The 24,811-nt window shown below is 43.0% G+C and overlaps 1 protein-coding gene across 1 annotated transcript in view; it reads left to right on the top strand.

Moving 5' to 3' along the window:
• The first annotated feature begins 303 nt into the window (after window positions 1-303).
• Window positions 304-24,811, top strand: part of Lancl1 (LanC like glutathione S-transferase 1) — a 34,730-nt gene continuing 10,222 nt past the window's right edge. Inside the window, exons 1-3 of the mRNA XM_051190402.1 lie at window positions 304-451; window positions 4,630-4,747; window positions 18,068-18,275. Of these exons, the coding sequence (XP_051046359.1) occupies window positions 371-451; window positions 4,630-4,747; window positions 18,068-18,275 (407 nt within the window). The 5' untranslated portion in view covers window positions 304-370. The remainder of the gene's footprint in view (window positions 452-4,629; window positions 4,748-18,067; window positions 18,276-24,811) is intronic.

The following is a 24,811-nucleotide window of genomic DNA, read 5'->3' as shown; positions in this document are numbered from 1 at the left end:
AAAGCACGCTGTGTCTTTAAGACTCTGAAACCGGGAGGCGAGCCTCCTCCTCAGCGTGCCCGCTGATTGGCCATGCGTGAAGGAAGTGGGCGGTGAGCGCGCCGCGTCTGTTATTGTCGGCGCCGCGCGGGTTGCAAGACGGGCGGGAGAGACGTGCGGGCCACCTCGTCTGCCCGTGCCCCCACTCGCGGGCGTGGGACGTGGGTGGAAAACGGGCCTCCTCCATCCCGCGGGACTCAGAGCCGCGGCCGCCGTCCCGCGCGCGTGCCGAGCCGCCGTGGGCCGGGGTCCGCGCTCGCGCCCCCGCCCTGAGCCCCGGCCCCACTTGACGTCGCTCTGCGCCCTGTTCTGCAGGTTCGCTGGTGCCATCATGGCTCAGAGGGCCTTTCCGAATCCGCACGCCGATTATAACAAGTCCCTGGCCGAGAGCTACTTTGATTCTACCGGGAGGGTGAGTTGAGGGTTGCCTGTGAGGCCACCTACCCCGTTCCCCACCCCTGAGGCCCCCTTGCCCTGCACGGTGGGGGCGCTCATCCATCCCCCGCCGAAGACTTACATAAGTGCCTAAGTCTGGACGTACTGAGCCCTGACATACTGAGTAGGGGATGAAAACCCCATGTCAACCCCCTTAGCTGTGGAAGAAATCCACTTATAAAGACTGTCTTCGAAGTTCACTGCCTAAGCGGCATTAAGGGAGGTGAGGGACCTGCCTGTGTTCACGTTAGTCCTTAGTGAGTGTACACAAGTCTGGGCCTGTGGGGAGGACGTCTTTAAAAGCGATGCTGCTGAGAGAAACGTGACCGACGGGCCTGAAATAATTTGTAATTTTACTGCTTTTTCCGAAGCCATCTTTAAAGCTGAGAGTGGGGAACCAAAGATTAGAAAAAATCATTCGTGCTTAGGGTTAATCTGGTTTCCACGCCAGAGAGCCTGGGGTGTGGCAGCCAGGCACTGTTTTCTCAAGCCTCATTGGCGAGTTGGATTATTGGAAGGAATACCTAATTTTGGCAAATCCCTGAGAGTTGAAGAGTGTTTATACACTGTGTAGCCCAGGCTGAACTCATGATAGCCCAGGCTGGCCTTGAAATCACCATCCTCCTGCCTCAGCCTCCCTAGTGCTAAGATCAAGTGTAGGTCGCTGTATCCAATGGCCATAATTATTTTTTAATTTAAGCATATTTCATTGAAACTTGTCGACGCTGCAGAGGGACAGTTTATATGCTATTCTGGTAGCCCGTGGAGTTCTCATCTGTCCTGTTTATGTGGTTCTGTCCCCTGACCTCTGCAAACCCCTTATTCAGTCATTCAGTGGGAGGGGTAAACATCTCGGAGGTGCTTTGTGGGAGGGTACCGAAGTGTGTATGTGTGGAGCTATAGGGGGAAGAGGAGCTTTATTTAAAGACTGGATTGACCAGGACAAAGCTGTGTTACTTGTCTAGAGTCCCATGGCCTTCCTGACACCTTCTGGGCCTACATTCTGCCTCCCTCTCCAGATCTGAAGCTAAGGTGTGAGTTAGTCCTGTCTGGTTAGAGGAAGGTGCACTGCTTCATGCCAAGTTGGCAAAGGGAGCCCTTGAAAAAATTGTCCTAATGATGGAAGTTCACTCCTCAGCTTTAGGGTGCTCCTAAATTAATGCTTTTACACGTTAAACTTGGGGTTTTCTTGTTCTTGTTTTGCATTTTTTTTTCTTCAAAAAAAAAAAAAAAATGTATCCACTCATTGTATGTGTGTGCTGTGCAGGCCCATACATGCTACAGCTATTTAGAGAGAGCATGGGAGTCAGTTCTTGCCTTCCACCTTGTTGAGGCGTGGTCTGCTGTTTCTGCTGCTCAGTGGTGTATTCCAGGCTAGCTGGCCCTTGGGTCTCTGGGTGACTCTTGTTCCTGCTGTAGGACTACTGGGATTGAGGTGTGGGTTACCACATTTGGCTTTTTATGTGTTCTGAGATCAAATGCCGGTTAGTCAGGGTTTCATAACTAATGCTTGGGTGCACTGAAACATCTTAGCCTGTCTCTTTGGAGTTTCGGACACTAAGCTAAAACTCACTTTGTAACCCTTTCTACTCAAAATGATACTCCTGCCTCAGCTCGCTGAGTACGGGTATCATAGATATGAGCCACCACATCCAGCTGTCAACTCTAATTCATTCATTCATCTATTTCTTGAAGGGTCTCACTATTTAGCTCTTGCTAGCCTAAAACTTGATATGAAGTCCAGGATGGCCTCAAACTCATCAAGGTCCATTTGCCTTTTCCTCCTAAATACTGGAATTAAAAAGATATGTCACAAAAGACACAAACCCAAACTCTAAACCTGAAAAACAAGGTGACATACATAGGGTTAGTGTTGAATGGAAAAAAGTCAAGCCCTAGAGCCCTGCCTCCTATTAACACATGGATGTGGGAGGAGCTTCCTGGCATCTTCAGGGACTCTTCATACTTTCAATTTCAGTGATTGGGCGTTGGCCATAGTCTTTATTCTCAGGAATGTCACCTTCCTGTTCTGAGGCCAAGGTATTCTCACTGTGGTCCCCTAATGGCAGGCTGACCAGGACTGTTCAGCAGATAGCTATGGTCATGTCAGGCTACTCCTTGACTTCTATGAGACTTACAGATCTTATTTATATTAATATTAAAGTCCATTATATCTTACTAAATGTGCTTCAAGTCTTGTCAAAGTCCTAACCTTTTGGCAGAGATTGTTAAATAACAGGCAAGTATCTATCAAGCTGTGGATTCTTAGTGACGCTTGTACTACAGTGGCCACAGATGGTATCAGGGATGCTCCTTAGAGGTGAACCTTTGATTGGACTTCTTACAATCTCAAAAGGCTGTCTGCATGTCCATGTGTGCAGGGAGACATGCACGTGTGTGGGTTAGAGGATGATATCTGTTGCTACCTGGGTGCTGTCCTTTGTTTTTTGTTGTTTTGTTTTGGTTGTTGATTGTATTTTTTTGAGTTAGGGTCTGTCTGGCATGCCAGATAGGCCATGACTGGCTGTCCAGTGAGCTCCAGGAATCAGCATGTTTCCTCTTCCCCAGCTCTGAGATTATAAGCAAATCCAGCATGCCCTGCCCTGCTATAAGCACATGCCAGCATGCCTCACTGTTCTGTATACTGGCTCTAGAGGTCAAACTAAAGCTTCTATGCTTGTAAAGCAAACACTTTACTGCCGAGCCATCTCCCTAACCCAAGATGTTCTTCCTAAAAGTGAGATTATAAGGACATTGAGGTGGCTTGGCAGGTAAAAGGGCTTGCCAGGCAAGCTGAGGACCCAGGCAGGAGAGAAATGACCCCTGCAGTTGTCCTCTAACCCTCCACGCATGTGCCTGTCATACATGCACGAACAGGTACACACACTCAAATTCAGAATAATAAAACAGACTGGTTGGTTTAGGTTTGATATCACAGTCTTTCCATGATGAAACATGTTTCTGCACTTAGAATGCTCCTCAGCTTTGTTTTGACATTTACAAGTTTTGTGTGAAGTCCTAGCAAGTTCCTGAGTAGTTGGTACATTAAAGTGACTTTTTAAGATGCTCAGCCATGTACAGTATACAGTGCTTTGAAAATGCTTTCCAGTTGCCTTCATAATGAATAGGCCTTTGTAAAAGAGCAGAATTAAGAGCATCTGTTGCTCTTCATAGGACCTGAGTTCTAGTCCCAGAACCCACATGGAAGCTCACAACAGTCTATAACTCCAGTTCAGGGGATCAGACACTTTTGGCCTCTCAAGGCACCAGGCACACACAGTACACAGACAGACAAACTATCACAAACCCACACGTATATAATAAAAGTAAATCTGAAAAAATTAAGAATGTGCCTTTCTGATGTGACTTGTGAACCCCAGCTCGTCCATCAGTTCTGTAGGCCCTCATGGACCCCCAGCATTAGAGTCACCCTTGCACAGAGTGGGTGGCCCTTAAGAAACCACTGAAGGTAGCTTCAGTTTAAAGGCGATAGGAGCTGAGCAAGGGCAGTCAGTAACAGGTTGAGGATGTAGCCAGGCCTCTTCTTGCCACTCACCATGCTGGGTGAGAATCTCATCCTAGGTTTGATGTCATTTGTGCTTGAAGTTCCTGTTGACCACGGACTTGTTTCGCTTTTAATGCTGTTGCTTTATCCATTCCTAAAATTAACAGAAACAAATAGAGTATTTCCTAAAAGGATTAACATTGTCAGGGCTTGGAAGCCAGCAGCTAAGATTCAATGGTTATCATTAAGAAAAGGACTTGTACCTTGTGCACACCTTTAATCCCAGCACTTGGGAGGCAGAGGTAAGGGGATCTCTGAGTTCAAGGCCAGCCTGATATTTTCTATCTGACTGTGGAACCTAGGCTAGTCTCAAAGTAGCTGACCTCCTGCATCAGCCTCCCAAATGCTGGGCTTGCAGGCATGCACTGCCATAACCTGGCTCATGGTAATTTTTTAAAATAAACATTTTGGCTTAAATATGAGCTCCCTGTGTAGTTTCTGGAAAACCTAAACCTTTAAGGCTGCTTTACATTCCATATGATGATATTTTATTTCCATGAATAGAAAATGTCATCATGAAGGTGCTATTAATTCTGATAGTGTGATTGACTTTTACTCTTTTTAAAAATGCTGTCCTTTCATTTCTACAGCTGACTCCTGAGTTCTCACAGCGCTTGACCATTAAGATTCGAGAGCTCCTTCAGCAAATGGAAAGAGGCCTCAAGTCAGCAGATCCTCGGGATGGCACTGGGTACACCGGCTGGGCAGGTATAGAGAATGCTGACTGAGCTAGCATGCACACTGGTGAGAGCCAAAGCAGGGCCTTCCCATAGCAGTTAGGCTTGGGCACAGCCTGCAGGCCCTCCTGTGTGTGTCCTGGTAGCGTAGAACTCCCACCCCACAGTTACCTTTCTGTGTGCTCATTGTTTAGGGAGGGCAAGCACCCGGTGGGTATTCATACCTGGCATTGGGGTGTCTACTGTTCTTGTGAAGGGAAAAATTGGAGGAAACGAGAGAGCTGAGGGACCACGGTTAGTCTCCCTGCTGCAGACAGGATGCTGTCAGAATACTGAAGAAAGCAATCTAGGGTGCAGCATTTCCCATGCGCTTGGAATAGTAGGGAGGCTCCATTCAGAGCTTTAGGGTGTTGAATCTGAAAATGCAGGCTCCTTGGCCTCAGCGATTCATAAGCAGAAGCCAGGAATGTGCATTTTACAAACAAATGTGGAAGCTGACCTGTGGGCTGCTACTGAGAGCTGCTGCTGTATAAGAGAGACTGGCTAACAGCAGGAGTGTCACAACCCTCTTTAGTGTGAGGAGACACATTTCCTTACAAGGTGGGGAAGACAGGTAAAATCTATAACATGACTGGAGGGAGCATTAGGCCAATATTGTTCATTCATTCATTCATTCATTCATTCATTTATTTATTTATTGGGTCTTGGCTGTCCTGGAACTCACTATGTAGATGAGGTTTTCCTCAAACTCACAGTGATCCACCTGCCTCTACCTTTCAAGTGCTGGGATTAAAGACATGTGCTACCATGCCTGGCATAAGGCAAAATAACATTGACCCAAACAGTTGAGTTTTAAGTTTATTATGTATTTTAGAAGCTAAACACAGGAAACATTAGTGGAGAATAAAATGAAAGTATTTTGTGTCCAGAAGGAAGTTACTGAAGTATCATTTATTACCTACTGTAATTTCAGCTGTAGTGTAATTAATTGACAGACTCATCTCATTAATAAAGAGCCTTGCCATCTTTATTTTAAATTAACAGAATTTGGAGAAAACAGAGTAAGTCCCCTACAGAGGTGCTGTGACATGGCCTTCCCTGCCAGGTTATACACTACAAGCCTAAGCTCGGGTGCTTTCCTCAGATGTTGGAAATTTCCATTATTTATGAAGTTTATTTTGTGGTCTCTGACCAGAGAAAGAGGCACAGGCTGAGACAGCTGGCTAGACACAGTTCCTGGGAAGACTGCAAAAAGGGACTTAAATCCCTAATTCACCCATTCACATGGACTCATCTCATTATAAAGAACTTTGCTTGGGAGTAGGAGAGAGATGGTGGCTGACTGATTTCAGGTATGAATGACTAACTTAACAAGTTCAGGAAAAGCCATCCATCAAACATCCTGAATTGCTAGAGTTAGTTGAGAAAAAGTCTTCCTTCAGCATAGTTTTTTTTTCCTCCGAAGTGCAGTGCTCCTGGTTTAAGCTTCTTGGCTGTGTGACATTTGTGGCATTGTCTCCTTCCTCTTTCACTATCTAACCCTCAAGCAGCTCACTCTCAATGCTGGCTCTGGGAAGCAGCTTCCATGGCAAGCATCTGAGGCAGATTGGCACACTGAGCAGTGAGAATATCTTCAGTTGCTGTTGGGTTTCTGAGGAAGCATAAAATCTTGTAGATAAATTTGCTAATGGCTTTTGGAGCAAGGTTCCTAATGTTCTATCATCAAATGCTGTTAAAATGCTATTACTCCTGCATAAAATGTACCATCTCCTCCAGCATTCAGGTACAGTAAAGGCTGTCTTGTGCCAGTATTCAGTCTGAAAAATGTAAGGCTCTGAGTTGATTAACCACAGGAAATCATAATCTATAAGCCTTCTGTAACCCTACAATTTATGGACTACTATCTAGTGACAACTAGTTTCATTACTGAGCACTGCATCTACGAACAACACAGTGGGAGCAATTGATGCTGGGTGTCACCGCAGTGACAACCTGATGGCATGTACCCTTGTATATGGTTTGTGTGTGTTCAGGTGCTCTTCTAAAAATGACACTTTAAAAATAAAATCAAAACAAGATACTTCATTTTTACTTTGTTCAGCAAGACATTTGGAATTTAGAATCTTACTTTTATAAAAACTACACATTGTTTCTCATTTTGCCAAGTTATTCACAAATTTAGGAAATGCTATTTTACTGTTAAAAAAAACTATAAAACTTCCTTTAACACTCACTTTTATTGAGCATTTGTTGTCAGTGGACAGGGAAAGCTGTTAAAAATTGTCTCTATGTTACAGTGTAGTTTGTGAGAGCCAAGGCTGTGATTACAGTTAATTAGAACTTTAGCATCTTATTATCTAGTGGAAATATGGCTGATAGCCAGTAAAATTAGGATTTGGAATGGTTTACATTCATCATTTTAAGTGTTTCTGTTTCTCCCATGGAAAAGTCATGGAGGAAGTTGAAGACTGACATAGTAGCCTTGGGGCCCAAGCAAAACTATCTTAATTGTGTGTTGTACAGCTAATTGGACCTGCTCCTCATTTTTATTTTTCCATCTGCAGATTCTCTCTAACATCTCTCCACTTTGGTCAGGAATTTTGTTAGAACTTTCTAAGGTATTAAATTTTTAAATCAGGAAAGTAATATTTTCCACCTCTTCACTTCTAAAGGAACTTGAAACAATTTTCTTCTTTTGGAAAAAGAAGTCTTCATCTCACACATAGTGGTTTTTCCATAAAGCCTGTTACAGAGAGACATTTCAGAGTTCTAAGTTCTGCCGGGTACTCAGTGTGCCTCCCCTCCAGGAGAGACTACAGCCGATGTGCCATGTGTTCCTGCCTCCTCTAACCGATGAACTCATTCTCTGCTTCCCCTTTCTTCCCCTTTCAAACCCTTGTTTACTAGTGTGGATTTCCATGTACTATGCATACATCAATCCATACTAACCCCACAGTAACTCATCTCTCTTCTCCTTGACTGAACATTTAAAGCTGTAGAATGAGGCTATGCGGCTCCCTGATGCCTTGTACGTGCTGTCTGCTTGCTTAGCTAGCCTTGAAGATGAAAGGGTTCTAGTGGAGAGAGATAGCTCTGTGCGTTTAGTACTACATGTGTACTTACATCCAAATGGATGCACTCCCATAGCTTTTTCCATTTCTGTCTTTTAGTGAGTCCCGGGAGTAATAGGGACAAGGTACTTCAACTTTCTGCCGGGGCACCTCTGTGTGATGTGTGCTTTGGAAGATAGCCATTACAATTAGAAGCTTTCCATCTGATTCTGCCTAATGGTGTGGTCTAATAGCTAATTCTGGCTTGGATAAGAGTAAACTTTGGTATAACCATATGTGTGCAAAATACATTATTAATAAGAGTTACTATGTCCTGGTTAAACAAAACTTGAAGTAAATAAAGGACTGGCAGAACGGGTCAGGGTAAAAGGCATGCTTCCCAAGCATGGGGGGCTGGAGTTCCCCAGCTCCCAAATACAAACAGAGAGCATAGAAGCCCACTTGTCCCAAACCCAGCACTCTCTAGTAACCCTAGCACTCAGGAAGTAGAGATGGTATCTTTAGGCACACTGGCCAGCTAAACTATCCAAATCTGCCAGCTTCAGGCTTAGCAAGAGACTCTATCTCAGCATATAAGGTATAAATTGGCCAAGGAAAATGCCTGTCATCAACCTCTGACCTCCACACACACAGGTCTCCATGTATGCAAACACTAGCACACTACACACAGATACACTTAAAGCAGAGGAGGAAGGTGGACAGCCCTCACTATTCAAATTGTTCTGCAACAGGACTAGCTTGGGTTTTTACTCTAACATGGAATATAAGGATATTTTACAGAACTGAGCATATTAACTGTGTGGTTTTAGTCGAATTTAAAACATTGTGTCTATGAGATGCCATCATTAAGCCTCACACCCCTGGCATTTATCCTTTTACACTTGTGGTAGAGAAGCAAAATTCCATGACCCTGGAAGGAAAAGAGTAAAAGTCAAAGCACTGCTCCTAGTAACAGTCACGCTGACATTCACATGACAGGAGGGGTGAGAAAGTGCACAGACATCGTGCCCAGTGGAGAAAGCAGATCCCCTCCCACATGCTTTTAACCCCCTGCTCTGCCTGCGTGTATCTCCACGGTGTGGAGTCTATACGGGGTTTCCATGTCAGAGCGGAGAAGTAGAAGCAGAGCAAGGCCAAGCGCTTGGGTTCCACAGCCAGCAGGTGACAACGATAGGCTCTACCCAGCGAGCCTGCCCCACCAGTCATGTCCTTTGCCTTTTGAGTGTGTGCATGTTTCCTACCAACGACTACATTTGTCTTCATTGTGTACGTTTGTACGCGAAGATTTTCTTAAGATCTCTGACATGGAACAGTTTGAACCATGACAACCTGATACCTGTACTGTACAACATTGTACAATTGCTTATGACCAATCAGTTCAGTGTTTTAAAAAATATTAAAAGAATTTGAAAAATTCTTTACAGAAACATGCCTTATTACCAAGGTGGCAGAGGGAAGGGCAATTACTTTTAAGCCTGCAAGTAGGTTATTAAGGATTGGACATAAAGTAAATCCTGGACATTTTTCTCAGCATTTGCAGCAAAAAAACAAAACCAAAAAAAACAAAACAAAACAAAACAAACAAACAAAAAAAAAACAATTCTGGCATTCTTTGTAGAGAATGTGCTTTCCATTTTCAGACTCTATAGTTACACTCAGTGTAGATTATAAAACATGAATTGACCCAAAGAAGATTCTTCTCATAGTGGCTTGTATTTGAAAAGGGTTGTTGAAAATCTTCTCAAGTGAGTTCTCATCTGTCTAAAATCAGTTGGCAGCTGTTAATAAGTGATATTTCAAATAAACCATCTCAGTTGTTTCTCTGTAGTGCTCCTTAAGAATGTATTACACTGGAGGGTAATGCACAGTGGTTGAGGTGTGGCATGTGCTAACAGTCAGTGTTGGACTGTGTATTTACAGTCTACATCTCCCAGCAGACTAACCGCTAGCAGGTTAGGAGCTTGGATACAGAAAACAGCAGGAAAGGAACCCTACAGCCAAATCTATAGCCAGCTGCTGGCTGGACTCCATGATGAATCCAGCGATGTATAGGACACTCAGGCTATCACTGGGGTGAGCTACCTTTTGTTCCGGGGAAGACTGTAGATCTTAGAGGTGAAATCACAAAAGACTAATGAAGAGGTACTGTTATAAAGGGTTAATAGGCAGGGATGTGACTCTGTAAAAGTAGGCGTTTACTAGGGAACACTGCTTCTCTGACAGAGAACAGCAGAGAGTTAAGTAAACCCAAGGGAGGGCCGATCTCGCCAGTGTCTTTAGGAAGCATAAGGAAAAGTGCTAACCTTCGTGAAATGTCGCTTTTCCCCACTCCTCGCTGTGATGATTCCTCGGAGACATGGTGATCAACTTACACTTTAAAAGAGAAAAAGCCATGTGCACAAAGAGCTCCAGGGGCTTCAACTCTGAAAGGCATGGGCTAAGCGCCTGTTAACCAACTCAGCAAGTTAATGAGGCTACGATTGGCATGCATGTCCTCTTCTCAAGCATTAGATAACATTTTTAATAAGAAGAGCTGCAGTGTGATCCCTAGAGTAATATTAACTTGGGCTCTAAACGCAGGTCATTAGTGTTTCAAGATGCTGTTCCTCTGATCTGCCAAGTGGTTAGCTGTTAGCTGCCACATTAGCATGTGGCTCTCAGTTACCGCTGACACGAGATTTATTTGAAAGAAATCATTCTGGCTGGTTGTCTTCTTTGCAATTTGATCTCTCTTTATTAGAAGCTCCCCTACCAGAGCCAGCATTTCAGTGTCTAATTGAGCTCTGAGCAGATGTCACCTTCACCTTCATGAGAAGCACCCTTCCCTCTAAGCCAGTGCCATTGGATGTGGGTGGACACTGGGTTCACTAGAGCCCTTCTTATCAGTCACTGGAAGATAACTGCATGGTCCATTGGCTTTCTGAGTTGCACATCAAAGCATAGGACGCTGATGCTGTACTATATAGGTCATGTTACTAAGGCACACATTTAAGAAAAGTGTTGGGCTTAGATGTTCAAAGAATGCTCAGGTGAAGCACAGAGAGAGGGTGACAGTGTATGTAAGCAAAATCAGAATAAATAGCAGAAGGGGAACTGAGAAGATGACTCAGTTAGATAAAGTGCTTGCTATACAAGGATGGGAAGCAGAGTTCAGGTCCCTAGCACCCATGTAAATTCTGGGTTGGTGTGGTGGCCACTTATAATTTCCAGCATGCTGAGTGTGGACACAGATTCCCAGAGCAGTCTGGGTAGCTAGACTTATGGGTTCAGTTAAGAGGCCCTGACTCAATGACTAAGGTAGAGAGTAGTTGAGAAAGACCTTGAGCTTACACATACATGCATGCGCTCTCTCAAACACACACAGACACCATAGGCACATATGTATGCGCATAAGCATATACACACAGAAGAAATGACAGAAAGGAAATCACGCTGACCTAAGCAAGGACCATTATAGACAACACCCAAAAAGGTGGCAGCTGGACCTGTCATTCCCACTGCCATTAACTTCCACTAATGTCTCACCCATAGTCAATTTTTAATAAAAGTGCTTGTAGGATGAATGTTTGAAGGGAATATAGCTGCATTACTTCTCTTTGTCACTAACTGTAACCCAAAAAATTACTTAAACTAGGTGCAAGGGGAAAAGAATGAAAATTCAGTTAGGTTAGGATGTTATTCAGTTCATCACAACCCCAGTGTTGGGTCAAGTTGAGACAAGTATCTGGGAATTAGCTGACAAGTTTTACCATATCTACTTTATAAACAGTAAAACTGGCAGAGAGCTGATCATTGAGACCTATGCTCCTCTCATCCCTTGACCTGACTCCCCAGACTCAAAGAGCACCTGATCGTCCTGGGTTAGCATGCCTGCCTGGTGAACAGATGGGGACAGAGGACTCCGGTGGCTAATGAAAGGCCACGTGGCAGTTCTCTGTCCTCACAGATCAGAAAGGGAGGAGAGATGCTGAAGTGTGGGAAGAGGGAGAGTATGGTTCCCTCTGCACCCTGTCCCTTTAGATGAGAGAAAGATAGGATAAAATAACGCAGTGAGTTCCACTGCCTAATGGAATTGGTCATGAGTCAGTGTATGCCAGGGACTACTCTGTTTAGTCACATGACTCAGTGATTCTACAGAGAAGCTGTTGCTGTTTCAGTTTTCAGAAGAGTGCTAAGGCTTATTAAATGGGCTGTATTTGCACAGCTAGGAAGGGGAGAAGCAATCTTGGACCCTTGCATGAAGAGCCCATATTCTTATTTGTCTGTCACCTGTTACGCCAGTCTGATAAACAGCTAGCAGTCCTTCTACATTTGACCTTTCAAAGCAGAGGGCTGCTGGACACTGAGTGAAAGGAAGAACATGTACTGTTTCCTTTGTTCCTGGTTCCTTCCACGGTTGTATCGCAGCTGTGGAAATAGCTAAAAGGAAAAGGCCCATGTTCGAAGGGCTCATTTGACTTCTTCCGCTACTCTTTCTTTGGGGTAATATTAAATAGGAGGTGCAGAATCGTGCCTGCTTTCTTCCCTGATTGCCTGTGTGAAAAACTCTGGGAGATTTGTGCAGCCAGCAGCCCACAGTCTCATGGCTGAGCAGATGTCACCATGAGTGCTCTACTGACACCTGGATTGGGTGGGTAGAGCTGTACACAGTGAAGTCATCACCAGAAAGAAACTGCTGCTCCAACTTCAACAGATTTTGTTGCTGAAATGTGTGCCCAATCATTGACACACAGGATTGGGGAACATTGCGAAATTATAGTAGAAATCACCAACTTGTACAGAAAAGCAGATGGCCCTGGGTAATGGGAGTTCATCTTATATTTCCCAGGTCTGAAAGGAAGAAAACGTAGTAACTGATGATGAACTTTTAAAGTTTCAGTGGATGATTTCAGTTAGATTGGAATTCTCCCTCCTCTCTCCTTTACTAGTTATCTGACTTTGCAAACTACTGAGTGCTAGTGGACCACTCCACTCCCTAAAGATCTGAATGTTTAACAATGTGTTCCACCATAGCACCTATATATTTCAAAGCCCTTGGCCTGTCTGCATGGAGGTGACGTGACATACTCTGGTAAAGGTACCACTGCCAACTGGTTGTTGGATAAATAAAAAATGTTAAGAAGTAACCTCTCGCATTACAGAGACATGTTTGGGAGACTTGTGTGTGTGGAGATTTTATCATCTCTCTATATATATATTTGAGACACAGTAAGGTCTTGATTGGTCAAGAAGAATAGAACTAATGATCCCTCAGAAACACAAAGGCGTAGTATTAATTACTCCACAGCAGCTGGCTATCCTTACAGCACTGCTGAGGCTCAGTAGCTGAGTAAGGAAATTGCAGATTTAGCAGTGTCCCTGAATACTTGGCCCTTCCCCCCACACACACACACAACTCCCACAGCGAGGGAGCTCTGGAAAGAAACAACAGAGCAGCCAGCATTGATGCCTCTTATAGCAGGCTTTTTTGGCCTCACAGCATATTATTTTTTCTTCTTAAAGTAAATTAGTTGCGAACATTTCAAAGCCACATTTATAAGTTTGCTGCAGCCCTAGACTCCCTCAAGTATCTTGCGTAAAGGAACACTTAGCCTTGCTCAGTAGAAGTCATATTAGAATATTTTGTCTCAATGGAAATGGTAGTTTGCTGTCATCTCAGCAGCTGCTGGCCAAGTGTAGGTATTGAACATTTCAAATGTGGCAATGGATGTAAGTGTATGCAGTTAGAGAGAGGCTGGCATCAGATGCTATAGGCCAGAGCAAGAACAGGCTTCTAGAGCCTAATGGCATGTGCCTCAGTTTCTCCTGGCCATCCACACCACAGGCAAGTCAGCTTGCTTTGCTTTGTTTTAAGGAAACACAATTCTCCATTACCCTTCAGCTGCTCCTGACACACATTGGGAACCACAGGCAACACCCAGTTACACAGCATTAAGATGTTTCACAAATGCTTACTGACCACCTTTTCTGACTGTAGGATTCATTAATGAATGTTGTCTACTTAGATTTTTGCTTTATCCACTTCTTCATGTCTTCCCTTCCCTTGGATTATACTCTCCACGTGTAAGCCATGTGTATGAGCAAAGATGGAAATTAGTACAAGCTGAACGCCTTAACTTAAACGACTTAGTGACACTAGTTGTTGTGGAGTAGACCAACTAAGATAAGAAATGAGTAATGTCTAACCTAAATTTTAAAGTTAACATTGGGCCAGTGAGATGGCGCAGTGAGTAAAGGTGCTTGTGCCAAGCCTTACAACTTGGTCTCCACCTTCTGGACCCACATGGTTTTAGCAGGAGAGAACAGATGCCCACCAGTCTATCATCTGACCTCCACACATGTGCCATGGCACACACACCCTCACACAGAAATAAAATGTAATTTTTAAAAGGAAAAAAATTAAAGACTTAAGTTTTGTGTTCATGAAAATGTCAAAATTTATTCAGGTTCGTGAGAAGGAGGCTTATATTTTAAATAAAATAGTTCCAAAGTAGAAAAAAAAAAAAAAAGATAAAGCTTATTCTTACCATTAAGTATAATCAAAGCTTAAATAGTACTAGAATATTTCCTGGGATGATACAAAAACTTAAAAGATAGAAAAAGAAAGCTTATCTTGGTTTTTGTAGCCTTTGCTTAGCAAATAGGGTACAAAGACACTATCTGTTCTTCAGATGTAAGTTGAAGAATGTACTTGATTACAAATGACTGTTGCCTTACTTTAAAGAAATAGTGTGTTCTTTGATGGATTTACACACTGATGATGCAGCTCCGTGCTAAGACTCTTGCCCAGTTGTGTTGTGTCTTAGTTAGGGTTTCTATTGCTGTGACAAAACACTACGATGGAAAAGCAAGTTGGGTAGGAAAGGGTTTGTTTATCTGGCTTATACTTCAGCATCACTGTTCATCACTGAAGGAAGTCAGGACAGGAGCTCAAACAGGGTAGGATCCGGGAGGCAGAAACAGAGGCCATGGAGGAGAGCTGCTTACTGGCTTGCTTTCCATGCCTTGCTCAGTCCACTCTTACAGAACCCAGAACCAACAGGCCAGGGATGGCACCACCCACCATGGGCTGGGCCCTCCCCCATTGATCACTAAATGAGAAAATTCCTTACAGCTGGATTTCATGGAGACATTTTGTCACCTGAGTCTCCTTCCTCTGATGACTCCAGCTTGTGTCACCTTGACAGATAAAGCCAGTCAGCACATGTCGTTATCATAGTTTTTCCACATGACATTGTCCTTTAGATACTTGAAATGTATTTAAAGATGTGTTCTCCATGGACACACTGGTAATCTTTTCTTGAGAACCTGTCATCTGCCATGTGCTGCCGTGCTAGTGATGCCCAAGAAGTTGTGGAACTGGATCATTCAGGAAACATCATGGAATCTGCCTGTCACTCATCCCATCAAGTTCTGTTGCTTTTACCTCCCAGGCAGATTCATTCTCACAGCATCTCTGTCCTAGCCCTTGCCCTGTCTCTCATCCCTAATCATATAGCATCCTCCTAACTATGCTTGGGCATCCACTGTTCCTACCCTTACAGGGCAGCTATCATGATTTTGCTTTTAAACACTTTTACACTATTCTGCTTAAAATGATCCATTTCAAATGAAACTGCCAGCATCAGCTGATTAAACCTGAGATACAGTATTGCTTCCTCTCTAGCTTTAGAACTGGTCTTACAAACATGTGGCAATACACTTAATAGTAGTGACTTCAATAAGACAGAAGTCCTCTCTCTTGTGTTAGTAGACAAAATAGGGTCTGGTGTGGTCAGATTTTAGCCCTCAGGGCATGAGGCCACCATCTCTGTGCATCACCAGCATCCTAATAGTTTCCAATTCATGGTGTACAGTTTCTGCATTGACCATGCCATCACGTCTGCATTCCAGACAGGCAGAAAGTAGAAGGAAGGATACATACTCACTGGGGAGAGCCCAGCCAGAGGCCATTCCCTACTGCTGATGTATCCTACATAGAAATCTGGGGTATGGTTGTTGAGGGGAAATGGGCATACATTTAGAGAGCCACTTCTGTTACAAGAGGTAAATAAATCTTTGTATTCTAAATGGGAACTTAAAAAACTTGTCTGAAACGGAAAGAACAAATAACATGTAGGCTTTCTCTTGGGCATTTGGAGGCAGGGAGTCAAACAGATAGAGCCATTGAAGGTAGCTACCTCTGGAAGGCAGGAGTGGGGCAAGGAAAGGACCAGAGTTTGCATGGTCAGCCTTGCAGACTGCCAGTGAACAGCATTTGTACCTTGATAAAGAAAGACTCTTAACATCTCAGCTGAAGCCGGACCATGATGGTTAATTATTAGGACCACAGGCTGCATGTTGGTGTCCCACTTTGCCTGCTATCTTTGAGTCTTTGCCATCTGCAAAGATGAAGGTGTACCTGTTCATACTGCCTGAGAATCCGGCTTAAGACATTTAGCCCCAGGTAGTTCATTTCCCCAAGTTTTCTATCATTACATTTAAAAATGTTAATGAGAAATAAAGTATCTCTGACCAGACTTTGGTTTACAAGCAGATCCCAGGAGATTGGTAAGCAGCATTCAGCACTTAAAGCCCTTTCCATCCATGGGTGCTTTGTGTAGGAAGAAAGCACACACTGGGAACAGATTGCCTCATTGAAATATGACAGCAGGGCCCAGAACAGGGGGAAAGGGGAAGTGGAACCTGGGGCCATGCAATCCAAGAAGCTAAAGAAACGATTCTGCGCTAATCAGAGAGGAACCATCCAAAAGACTAGCTGACTTTGATGAGGAGTGCATCAGGTCCTACGATTGTGTGTCAGAGTGGGCTTTGTTAACTGTTTAAGACAAAAGGAACTGATGATCATGAGAGACAAGGGTCCAAAAAGGAAGGCAGTCACTGCTCTTGTATTCAATTACTTTGTTTTCTCAAATACCAGTCAAGTTATTAACTGGCTTTGGTGCTTACATCACTTAATTAGGGGGGTTGAGGCAGCAGTGGGAATAAGGGAAAGTGAAAGGGCAACAGTTTAAGTGGATTGCCAGCAGGTGCGTGATGTGGGTGGCGATGAAGCCCATTAAGGGCGTAATTCTGGAAGAAGCTCTTGACGTTGATCATTTGTGAAAAGGAGATTTGTTTCCTCTCCACATACGTGGTTCTGTACACTTGTCTACAGACCTTGAGCATTGTCGTTCCATCTGTTCATCAACTTTGAAATTACTAACACCGCTTCACTTTGAAATAGCAGACAAGGTTATTAACTTCGGCAGGAAATGAAAATTTGGCCTTAATATACATGTGAAATTGAATTGTCTGTAACACAAAGCTTTGGAGATTACCCATGCAAAATGAGAAAAGTATCTGAATTTAAAATTGTCCCCAGTACAGTGAAAAGTAATTCTTCAGACTGCATTTTTACTGCACTGAAATCCATGAAGAGATTGGCTCTATTAATTTAGATTTAAACATAGGCTGTGTGTCTTCTAAAAATGGTAAATGAGATGGAAAATGTGCTTTACAGGGAAAAAAAAAATGTTTCTGGAAATGCCTTAGGCAGGCGGACTCCCTTCTCCATGTCTCTGACTGCTCCTTACTGAGCTGGCTTCCGACGGGGAGCTTTGTCTCCTGTGACAAGCACTTGTAATAAGGACACCCAGACACAGCTTAAGTTATTCTTTAGGCTTTGGGGTGCACAGGAGCAAAGTGAATGGGACCACAACAAAGTTACTGGCAGCTCTTCCTTTAGTCTCCAAAGTAGCATGGTGGTGGAGGAGGCAGTTCTTGGCAGGAAAAAAGACTAGAAGACTTGAGTGTATTTTCTCCAATGTCTGATGCTTGCCCACAAGGAAACCGGCTTGTCACATGGAAAAAAAAAAAAAAAATTAACCTTTTGTGTAAAGAGAAGTTGGCTTTTTTCATCCCTTGCTCTAAATTGCTTTATGTCACAACAATCATATTTTTTGTTCATTATTAATTAACTTTTGTTACTAAGCCATGGATCAAAAAAGATTAGTAATGGTAGCTGTGTCTGTCTTTGTGTCTCTGTCATGGACAAGTATTAAAAAGTCTGTATTGCTTACTAGAATTTTAACATTGAGGATTACAAACACAAGTGATTCCCTCTACCTTTTTCTTAGATCTGTCTCACGGTAAGCAGAGCTGAGGCTAGAAATAAAGTCACCTGACTTGCAGATGATTTCACATAGTTTATCAAATTCAACCCAGACGAGTGGGTAACACACCAAAGTGACACAGTGAGCTGCCTGTCCATCTCCACTTGCTTTCTCCTTGTGTTCCAGGCATTGCTGTGCTTTACTTACATCTCTATGATGTGTTTGGGGACCCTGCCTACTTGCAGATGGCACACGGCTATGTAAAGCAAAGCCTAAACTGTTTGAGCAAGCGTTCCATCACCTTCCTGTGTGGCGATGCAGGCCCCCTGGCCGTGGCTGCTGTGCTGTATCACAAGATGAAGAGTGAGAAGCAGGCAGAGGATTGCATCACACGGTAATCATGTTTGTTTGTGAGGATTGCTACCTAGACATCACTAGGGTTCTCCGTGCATTAGCAAAAGAACATTCTACTGAGTTTACTCTTCTCTCAGCAGATAAATCTTCCTCCTGCATCTGATCAGTTCATAATTCCTGTTATAGTTAAGGAATAGCCTTGTAATCCTTATCTTATACAAGATAGAAGATATTGGTGTGGTCCAGATCTAGTATCAGTTCCCTGGGACCAAAGCTCTGATCATGGAATGACTAATTAACTGTGCTCCCCAAAATTAGCATTGGAAAAGAAGGCTGTCTCTTCTTGTAAGCCAGGAACCAAAAAGTAATTTCAGACTGCCATTCTAGATGGATTGGGTACACATCTGTAATCCCAGCGGTCAGAAATCTAAGGAATATCCTGAATTCAAGGCCAGCTTCAGCTACATACTTAGATCATCTCCTAAATCCAATAATAATGATGATGATGACAACAATGGTGATGACTGCCTTTCTTGGGGAGGGGGGCAATGGCATACAAATCTAGGTTATCATTATGAATATAACTCATGGTCTCACTATGCACTAGTGACTTTTAAAGAATTGTTAAACTTTTCTACAAATGGACAACCTTTATTGTCTTTGCAAAGTTGTCGAGCACTCTGTTGAACTAAAGTTTGACCAGCAGGCAGCTCCGTGTGCAAGTCTTGGGCTCTCACTGAGCAAATGAAAGTCAGTAGGAGGAGTTGCACTTCTAGCAGTCTGGTCATCCCAGAGTCAGCCTCGGTTTTTATATACCCACTATTCTTTCTAATATTGCTGCTAGAAGTGCATAATTGTTGCCCTACTTTGAGGAATCTCTTCCTGAATATATATTGTCCTTCCGTATCACTGGGTTTACATCCATAGATGCAGCCAACCATAGCTCAAAAGTGTGGGGCACAAAGTTTATGTTGTTATTCCCTAAACAGTATGACTCTTCTTCGAGCACGTTAGGTAAAACAGATGCTTCAAGGTATAAGTGAAGATGCTCACGGGTTGTATGATAACAGGTCATATGAAAGATATGAGTGTCAGTATCTTTTAGTATCTTTTAGGGGTTCCAGAACCAATTGCCTGAATGCCTAGCAATAACTGGTCTGTGTGTATAGTTCAGCAACAGGCTTTTTGAACTGTTCTGGCTAGAAACAAGGTGTTGAAACAGATTGGAGTTTGTGCTCAGTACTGCTTACACAAAGTGAAATGCACACCTCTCCCTGTCTGCAGTCTTCAGGAGCTCATGAAGAGGGGAAGCCCTCCAAGTCTAGGGTACAGTGCTTTATCTGCCAGGAATATGCAAACAGCCTTACTCAGATGAGTAAGCTAGACTTGTTTACTGTTTGATACCTTATTATAAACACTTTTGTGATTTACATATTTTTTTTAAAAAATTATAACGTTTTAAGAACATTTTATTTATGGCCAGCACGCTTGTCATGCACCTTTAAAATTTAGAATGTGAGGTCAGACGTAGCAGCTCCCATCCATAATCCTAGCACTTGGAAGTTTGAGGAAGGAGGGTTTCTACTTACCAAATGGTAAATTCCAGACTAGCCTGATCTACAGTATAAGATTGTCTTAAAATAAAAGAAAAGGTGTGTGTGTGAGTGTGTGTGTGTGTTTGTTTATTCCTGTGTTCACATATGTATAAAGATATTACTGAAAGCGAAGTCTGTTATTTGGCCACAGCTCTGACTGCCTGACTTCTTTATCTCATGATCACTGTGATCTGGAATTAGTTTGACTCACTTTCTACATCTCCCTCTTAGTGGCAAAAGTTCCTTTGGTTCAGTTTCTGTAAGTTCAGAATGATTTTATATTGTCAGGTATTGAATCAGCAAGCTTGCTTATTTTGCTTTTTAATGAGCTGTCTTCCTGGTGTCTCAGCCTCCAGGGGTATCACACACTCATTTCCTTCATCAGTGTCTTAGTTGTGTTCCACTGGCTGCACCATCCCATTTACCTTTCCAGCATTTTCTTGGTGAGCTCTCAAAACCAGAATTTTGAGTTTGAAAGAGCAAACATGCCTTTAATATTAAAAAAGAAACTGGACTCCAAATAAGGCATGTTCATTAGGATTTAGTTCTTAAACCTGGCTTCCAGAAGAATGGACCTTGTGAGATCTTTTCAGGATGGAGAGGACTTGCACTTCTCAAATGGAGGATGGCAGTCTCTAACTTCCTACAAGGACCTGAGGGCTTGGAGAGGGTGAATGGGAGTCAGTAACTACAGTCATGCTGTGTTGCAATGGCCTGGGTGAATGACGGAGCCTCTCACTGGCTCTCTGCTATCTGGTAAGTACCCTATAGGTCCTGTCTGCACAGAGTTCTTGTTGCCAGAGTACAAGTAGAGAGCACCGCCCGGCCCAGTTAGCTCACCAGCCAGAGTATGCCCAGGTCAGCACTAACAATGGTTAGGAGATGATCTTGGACAGAGAATGTGATGTGTGTTGTAGTGTGATGAATCAGAAAAGGATAGAATGCTCCAGTGACACCCTGGGGAAGTGCCACTATGTGCCCAGCAAAGCCATCTTGTCTTTGAGTGTCTTCTTCCTTTGGTGACATTCACTGACTTGCTGGTCCCTTTGAAAAACTGGTCACTGTTAATATGAGCTCATCCAAACAAATAACTGGAGCCACAGAAATACACTGGTGGGCTTGAGAGTTTCCACAAAGACATAAATAAATGTTATAATTTTCAGATGCCTTCATTATTTTATCTTAAAATGTTGTGTGTGAAGTGTACAGCTTCATAACCTACCTTTAGTGATCAGGACAACTAATAAATCCAGAAAAAAAATACACCGTGTCCCTTTTTAGCCTAAACACTGTCGTTAGGCAATGCTGCCTCTGCACAGAGAGGATGTTGTCGGTGATCGTTTAAACTGTATTCCCTATCTGTTGTGACCAGCCCTAGTGAAAAATGAATTTTGTTTTAAAATGTTAATTGTATGTCGCCACCTAGTGATAGTTTAGGGGAGAACATTTTTGGAGTTCTGTACAACTTCTGTTTTAGTAGGATCATCATTGCAGTGAATGCAGTAGTCGTTCATCATACTTCTAGGGGAGAAATGACACTGAAGTTTTCCTTTCTTAATAGTTTCTTCAGTCCCTTTGCAAAAGTAAATCAAGTTCCTTTTTATTTCCAAAGTCTATAGGATTGATGCATTTGTATTAAAGCTTGATCAAGTATTCTGTCTGACCTTGAGGCACATGTTCTGGCCACTGTAGCAGCTGAGTTTGTTTTCTTGGTCCCAGTGTTACTCAGGTACAGGTTCTGTCAGGAGGGCAATAAATACGTTTTTTCTTAGCAAATGCTTTTAAGTTATTTTGAGATGAGGGTTGGCCAAGCTCCTCTGCCTGAGTGAGGCCATGTGATTGCCTTCCAGATTTCCCTCTCAGAAGGAGCTCTGTGAGCTTTGGGGAAGCTTCCTTGTGAAGTCTTGTGTTTCTGTAAACTTGTTTATAAGGCAGGCTTTCGTGTAGCCTGCGATGACCGTGGATTGACCCTGCCTACCTACCATGAACTGACCTTGTGCTACAGTGTGTGCCTGTGTGCTCAGCTTCTGTGAAGACGCTTATCCCCTGGACAGCCTTGAATTGCCTGAGTACTAGGCGTGCATCAGCATAGAACAAGGCACAAGAATCTGCACAGCATCCTTTGTAGAATCATTTTGGATGGCGATTTACAGTAAATGTGCCTGTCCTATGCATTACTCAAAGGCCTGCGTAGGTGTACCCTGAAAAACTCCCTGAGTCAAAATTGTTTGATTACAGGACACCTAAAACACCTTAGACAGATCCCTCTAGAAATAGCTTACTCCCTGCCCAAGAAACTGAAACATACACACACACACACACACACACACACACACACACACACACACACACACACACGCATGCTTCCACTTGTATTTTCTTTTGAGTACAGTAAAATTGGAGGCTGGGGATGTAACTCAGGATGGGCACTTGACCATCATGTCCAGGACCCTGGTTTTATCCCTAGCTTTGCAACAACAGTAAGTTGATGGGATTAGAGGAATGAGAAGTCAAAAATAACATAATCCTATTCTACCACTCAAACAGCCCTATTAGCATTGAGCAAAGCTTGACTACTATTATAGTATATTACAAGGAAATAGAAACTTCTGGCCATGATGATCCTGCCAGTTTATTTCCCATAATTGTGAATATGGGAATAGAGAAAAGGAATAGAGAAAATATGAGAAAAGGAATAGAGAAAATAATTAATGCACCTCAAATTTTCTTAATGCACCTCAAATTTTGAAAATTTGAGGTGCATTAATTAGTTGCAACATGCTATTATTTCATAGCTTCCCCCCTTTTTTGTACCAAGGTACAAGTACTCATTAAATAAATAAATAAATAAATAAATAAATAAATAAATAAATAAATTGTACCAGAAATGGAGAGATGGGTCAGTGGTTAAGAATAGAGCGAGCACTAATTGCTCTCACACAGGACCAGGGTTCAGGCCCAGCAGTCACATGGTATATTATCTCCATGACTCAAGTTCCAGAGGATCCCATACTTCTCTGACTACAGTAGGTACCAAGCACATGTGTGATGCACATGCATGATTCAAGTGAAGCACTTATAAAATAAATAAATCTAATTAAAATTTTTGTTTAATTTTTAAAAACAAGACTCCTTTATACCTTTCCTGAGCCTTTGTTCCATATCTGTCAGCTGTTTTAGTCATAAAGTCATCTCATTCAGGTGACAAGAACAAGTCCCTTCACTGAAGGCACTAAGTGTGCCTCTCCCTGCCAGCTCTCTATGAAACAGTGAAGAAGGGATTGTGAAAGGTACATTTTCTTTCTCACAAATGCTCTCCCTGCCTGGCTTTGCCCCTTACTGTATGTCCTGGTGTGCTCCTGGCCTGGTAGGAGCAGTTAGCAGGCTCTGTGTTGCTGGGTTTCTTGTGGTCTTGATCTGGGTTAATATTGCTGGCCTCCAGAGGCTATGGCTGTATACCGCCTCAGCTGCACCCTGACACCTGACTGAAAATAAAAGCCTGGACAGGGCCACCATTCTACCAAGTGGGCAAATATTTATCAGGAAGAAGAGCACAACCTACTCTTGTAGCTCAGATAAAGCCAGTGTCCTCTAGACCAAGTGTTAACTGACAAGGGACAGCTATACACAGCCCACTCCTCAACCTGTCCGCTCACTCCACCAAGAAAGCCATTTCCTCCCACGTTTCACTGCGTTGTTAACCATTTCTTGGTACAGATCTTGATAGAATGTGTTGAGTCCCGGTGGCTGTTGACTCCTAGTTAGAATATCTCAAATATAACCATTCACCCCCCATGACTTGTAACACCACAGACTCATTCAAACACTTGAGTGTGAAGTCAAGTTAGGAGAACACACTAAGCCAACCATCCAGAGATGAGTTTCCACCCCAGCAACAAAATAAGAGAACTTTAAAGTCAGGACTCATTTTTAAAAATAAGACCTTGAAGAGCAATGGTGAAATGCTATGCTTAGTATATTATAAAATATCAGATAACATTTGATTTTCCAGAATATACCTGGGCTTTTCATACTAATATAATTTTGTCAAGTTTTGACAAAGATTTAGTGTTTTAAAAACTTAAGTAGGAGCTCACTGAAATTCATAGACTAATTAGAAAAAAATTGAGTTATAGTTTCAAAACTCCACATGACTAAAAATTCTAAAACAACTGGGCAGTGGGTGGTGCACACCTTTAGTCCTAGCACTAGGGAGGCAGAAGCAGGCAGATCTCTGTGAGGCCAGCCTGGTCTACAGAGCAAGGTCCAGGGAAGCCAGGGCTACACAGAAAAACCCTGTCCTGAAATAAAGAAACTAACTAATTAATTAAAATAAAAATTTAAACTTTTTTTTTTTAAAAAAAAAATTCTAAACAGCAAGGACAGCCCCCCTCCCTCCAAACACACACACACACACACACACACACACACACACACCTCATACAAAGGTTCATTATGAGTTGAGGCTACCCAGTCTGTAGAGTCTTCCAGACTTACTTCCCCTGGAGTCTTTCTTCCCTTACTTCCTGGTTGCCTGGGGTATGGTTGTTTCCCCACTGAGCCTGTTTCTGCACTAATACACAAAAGTTAGGGGTAACGTAGGGTTCACCCCTCTCTTGGAAGCACAGTGCATCTAGTCTCTGAGGAAGGTTCTCTCCCTTTGAGTTTTGGCTCCTATGGGATTCTGTTGCTGTTGCTTCAGCTTGAGGTTTAAGGTGCCTGTTTTCTGGATCATAAGACAACCAGGGAGAGAAATGAGGCCTTTCCCATTCTAGTCCTTTACTAAAGACCACCCTTTCCTGTTCAGCCTGAAACAAAACTCCTCTGGGCTTACTGGGCCCACTGCTACCCGCTTCTGTGTGTTTGGCTTTACTGAGTTCAGGCCAAGGGAATACAGGAAAGAGAAATACACCCCAATCTATTAGTCCTATCTGCTGCTATTTCTTTTTCAAAGTCTTCAAATAGCTGCCTTATGTATTCT

This window comes from Phodopus roborovskii, unplaced genomic scaffold, assembly GCF_943737965.1.
Source record: "Phodopus roborovskii unplaced genomic scaffold, PHOROB, whole genome shotgun sequence".
NCBI lineage: Eukaryota > Metazoa > Chordata > Mammalia > Rodentia > Cricetidae > Phodopus > Phodopus roborovskii.
Note: the sequence above shows the minus strand (reverse complement) of the source record. Positions and strands in the feature narration are given on the sequence as shown.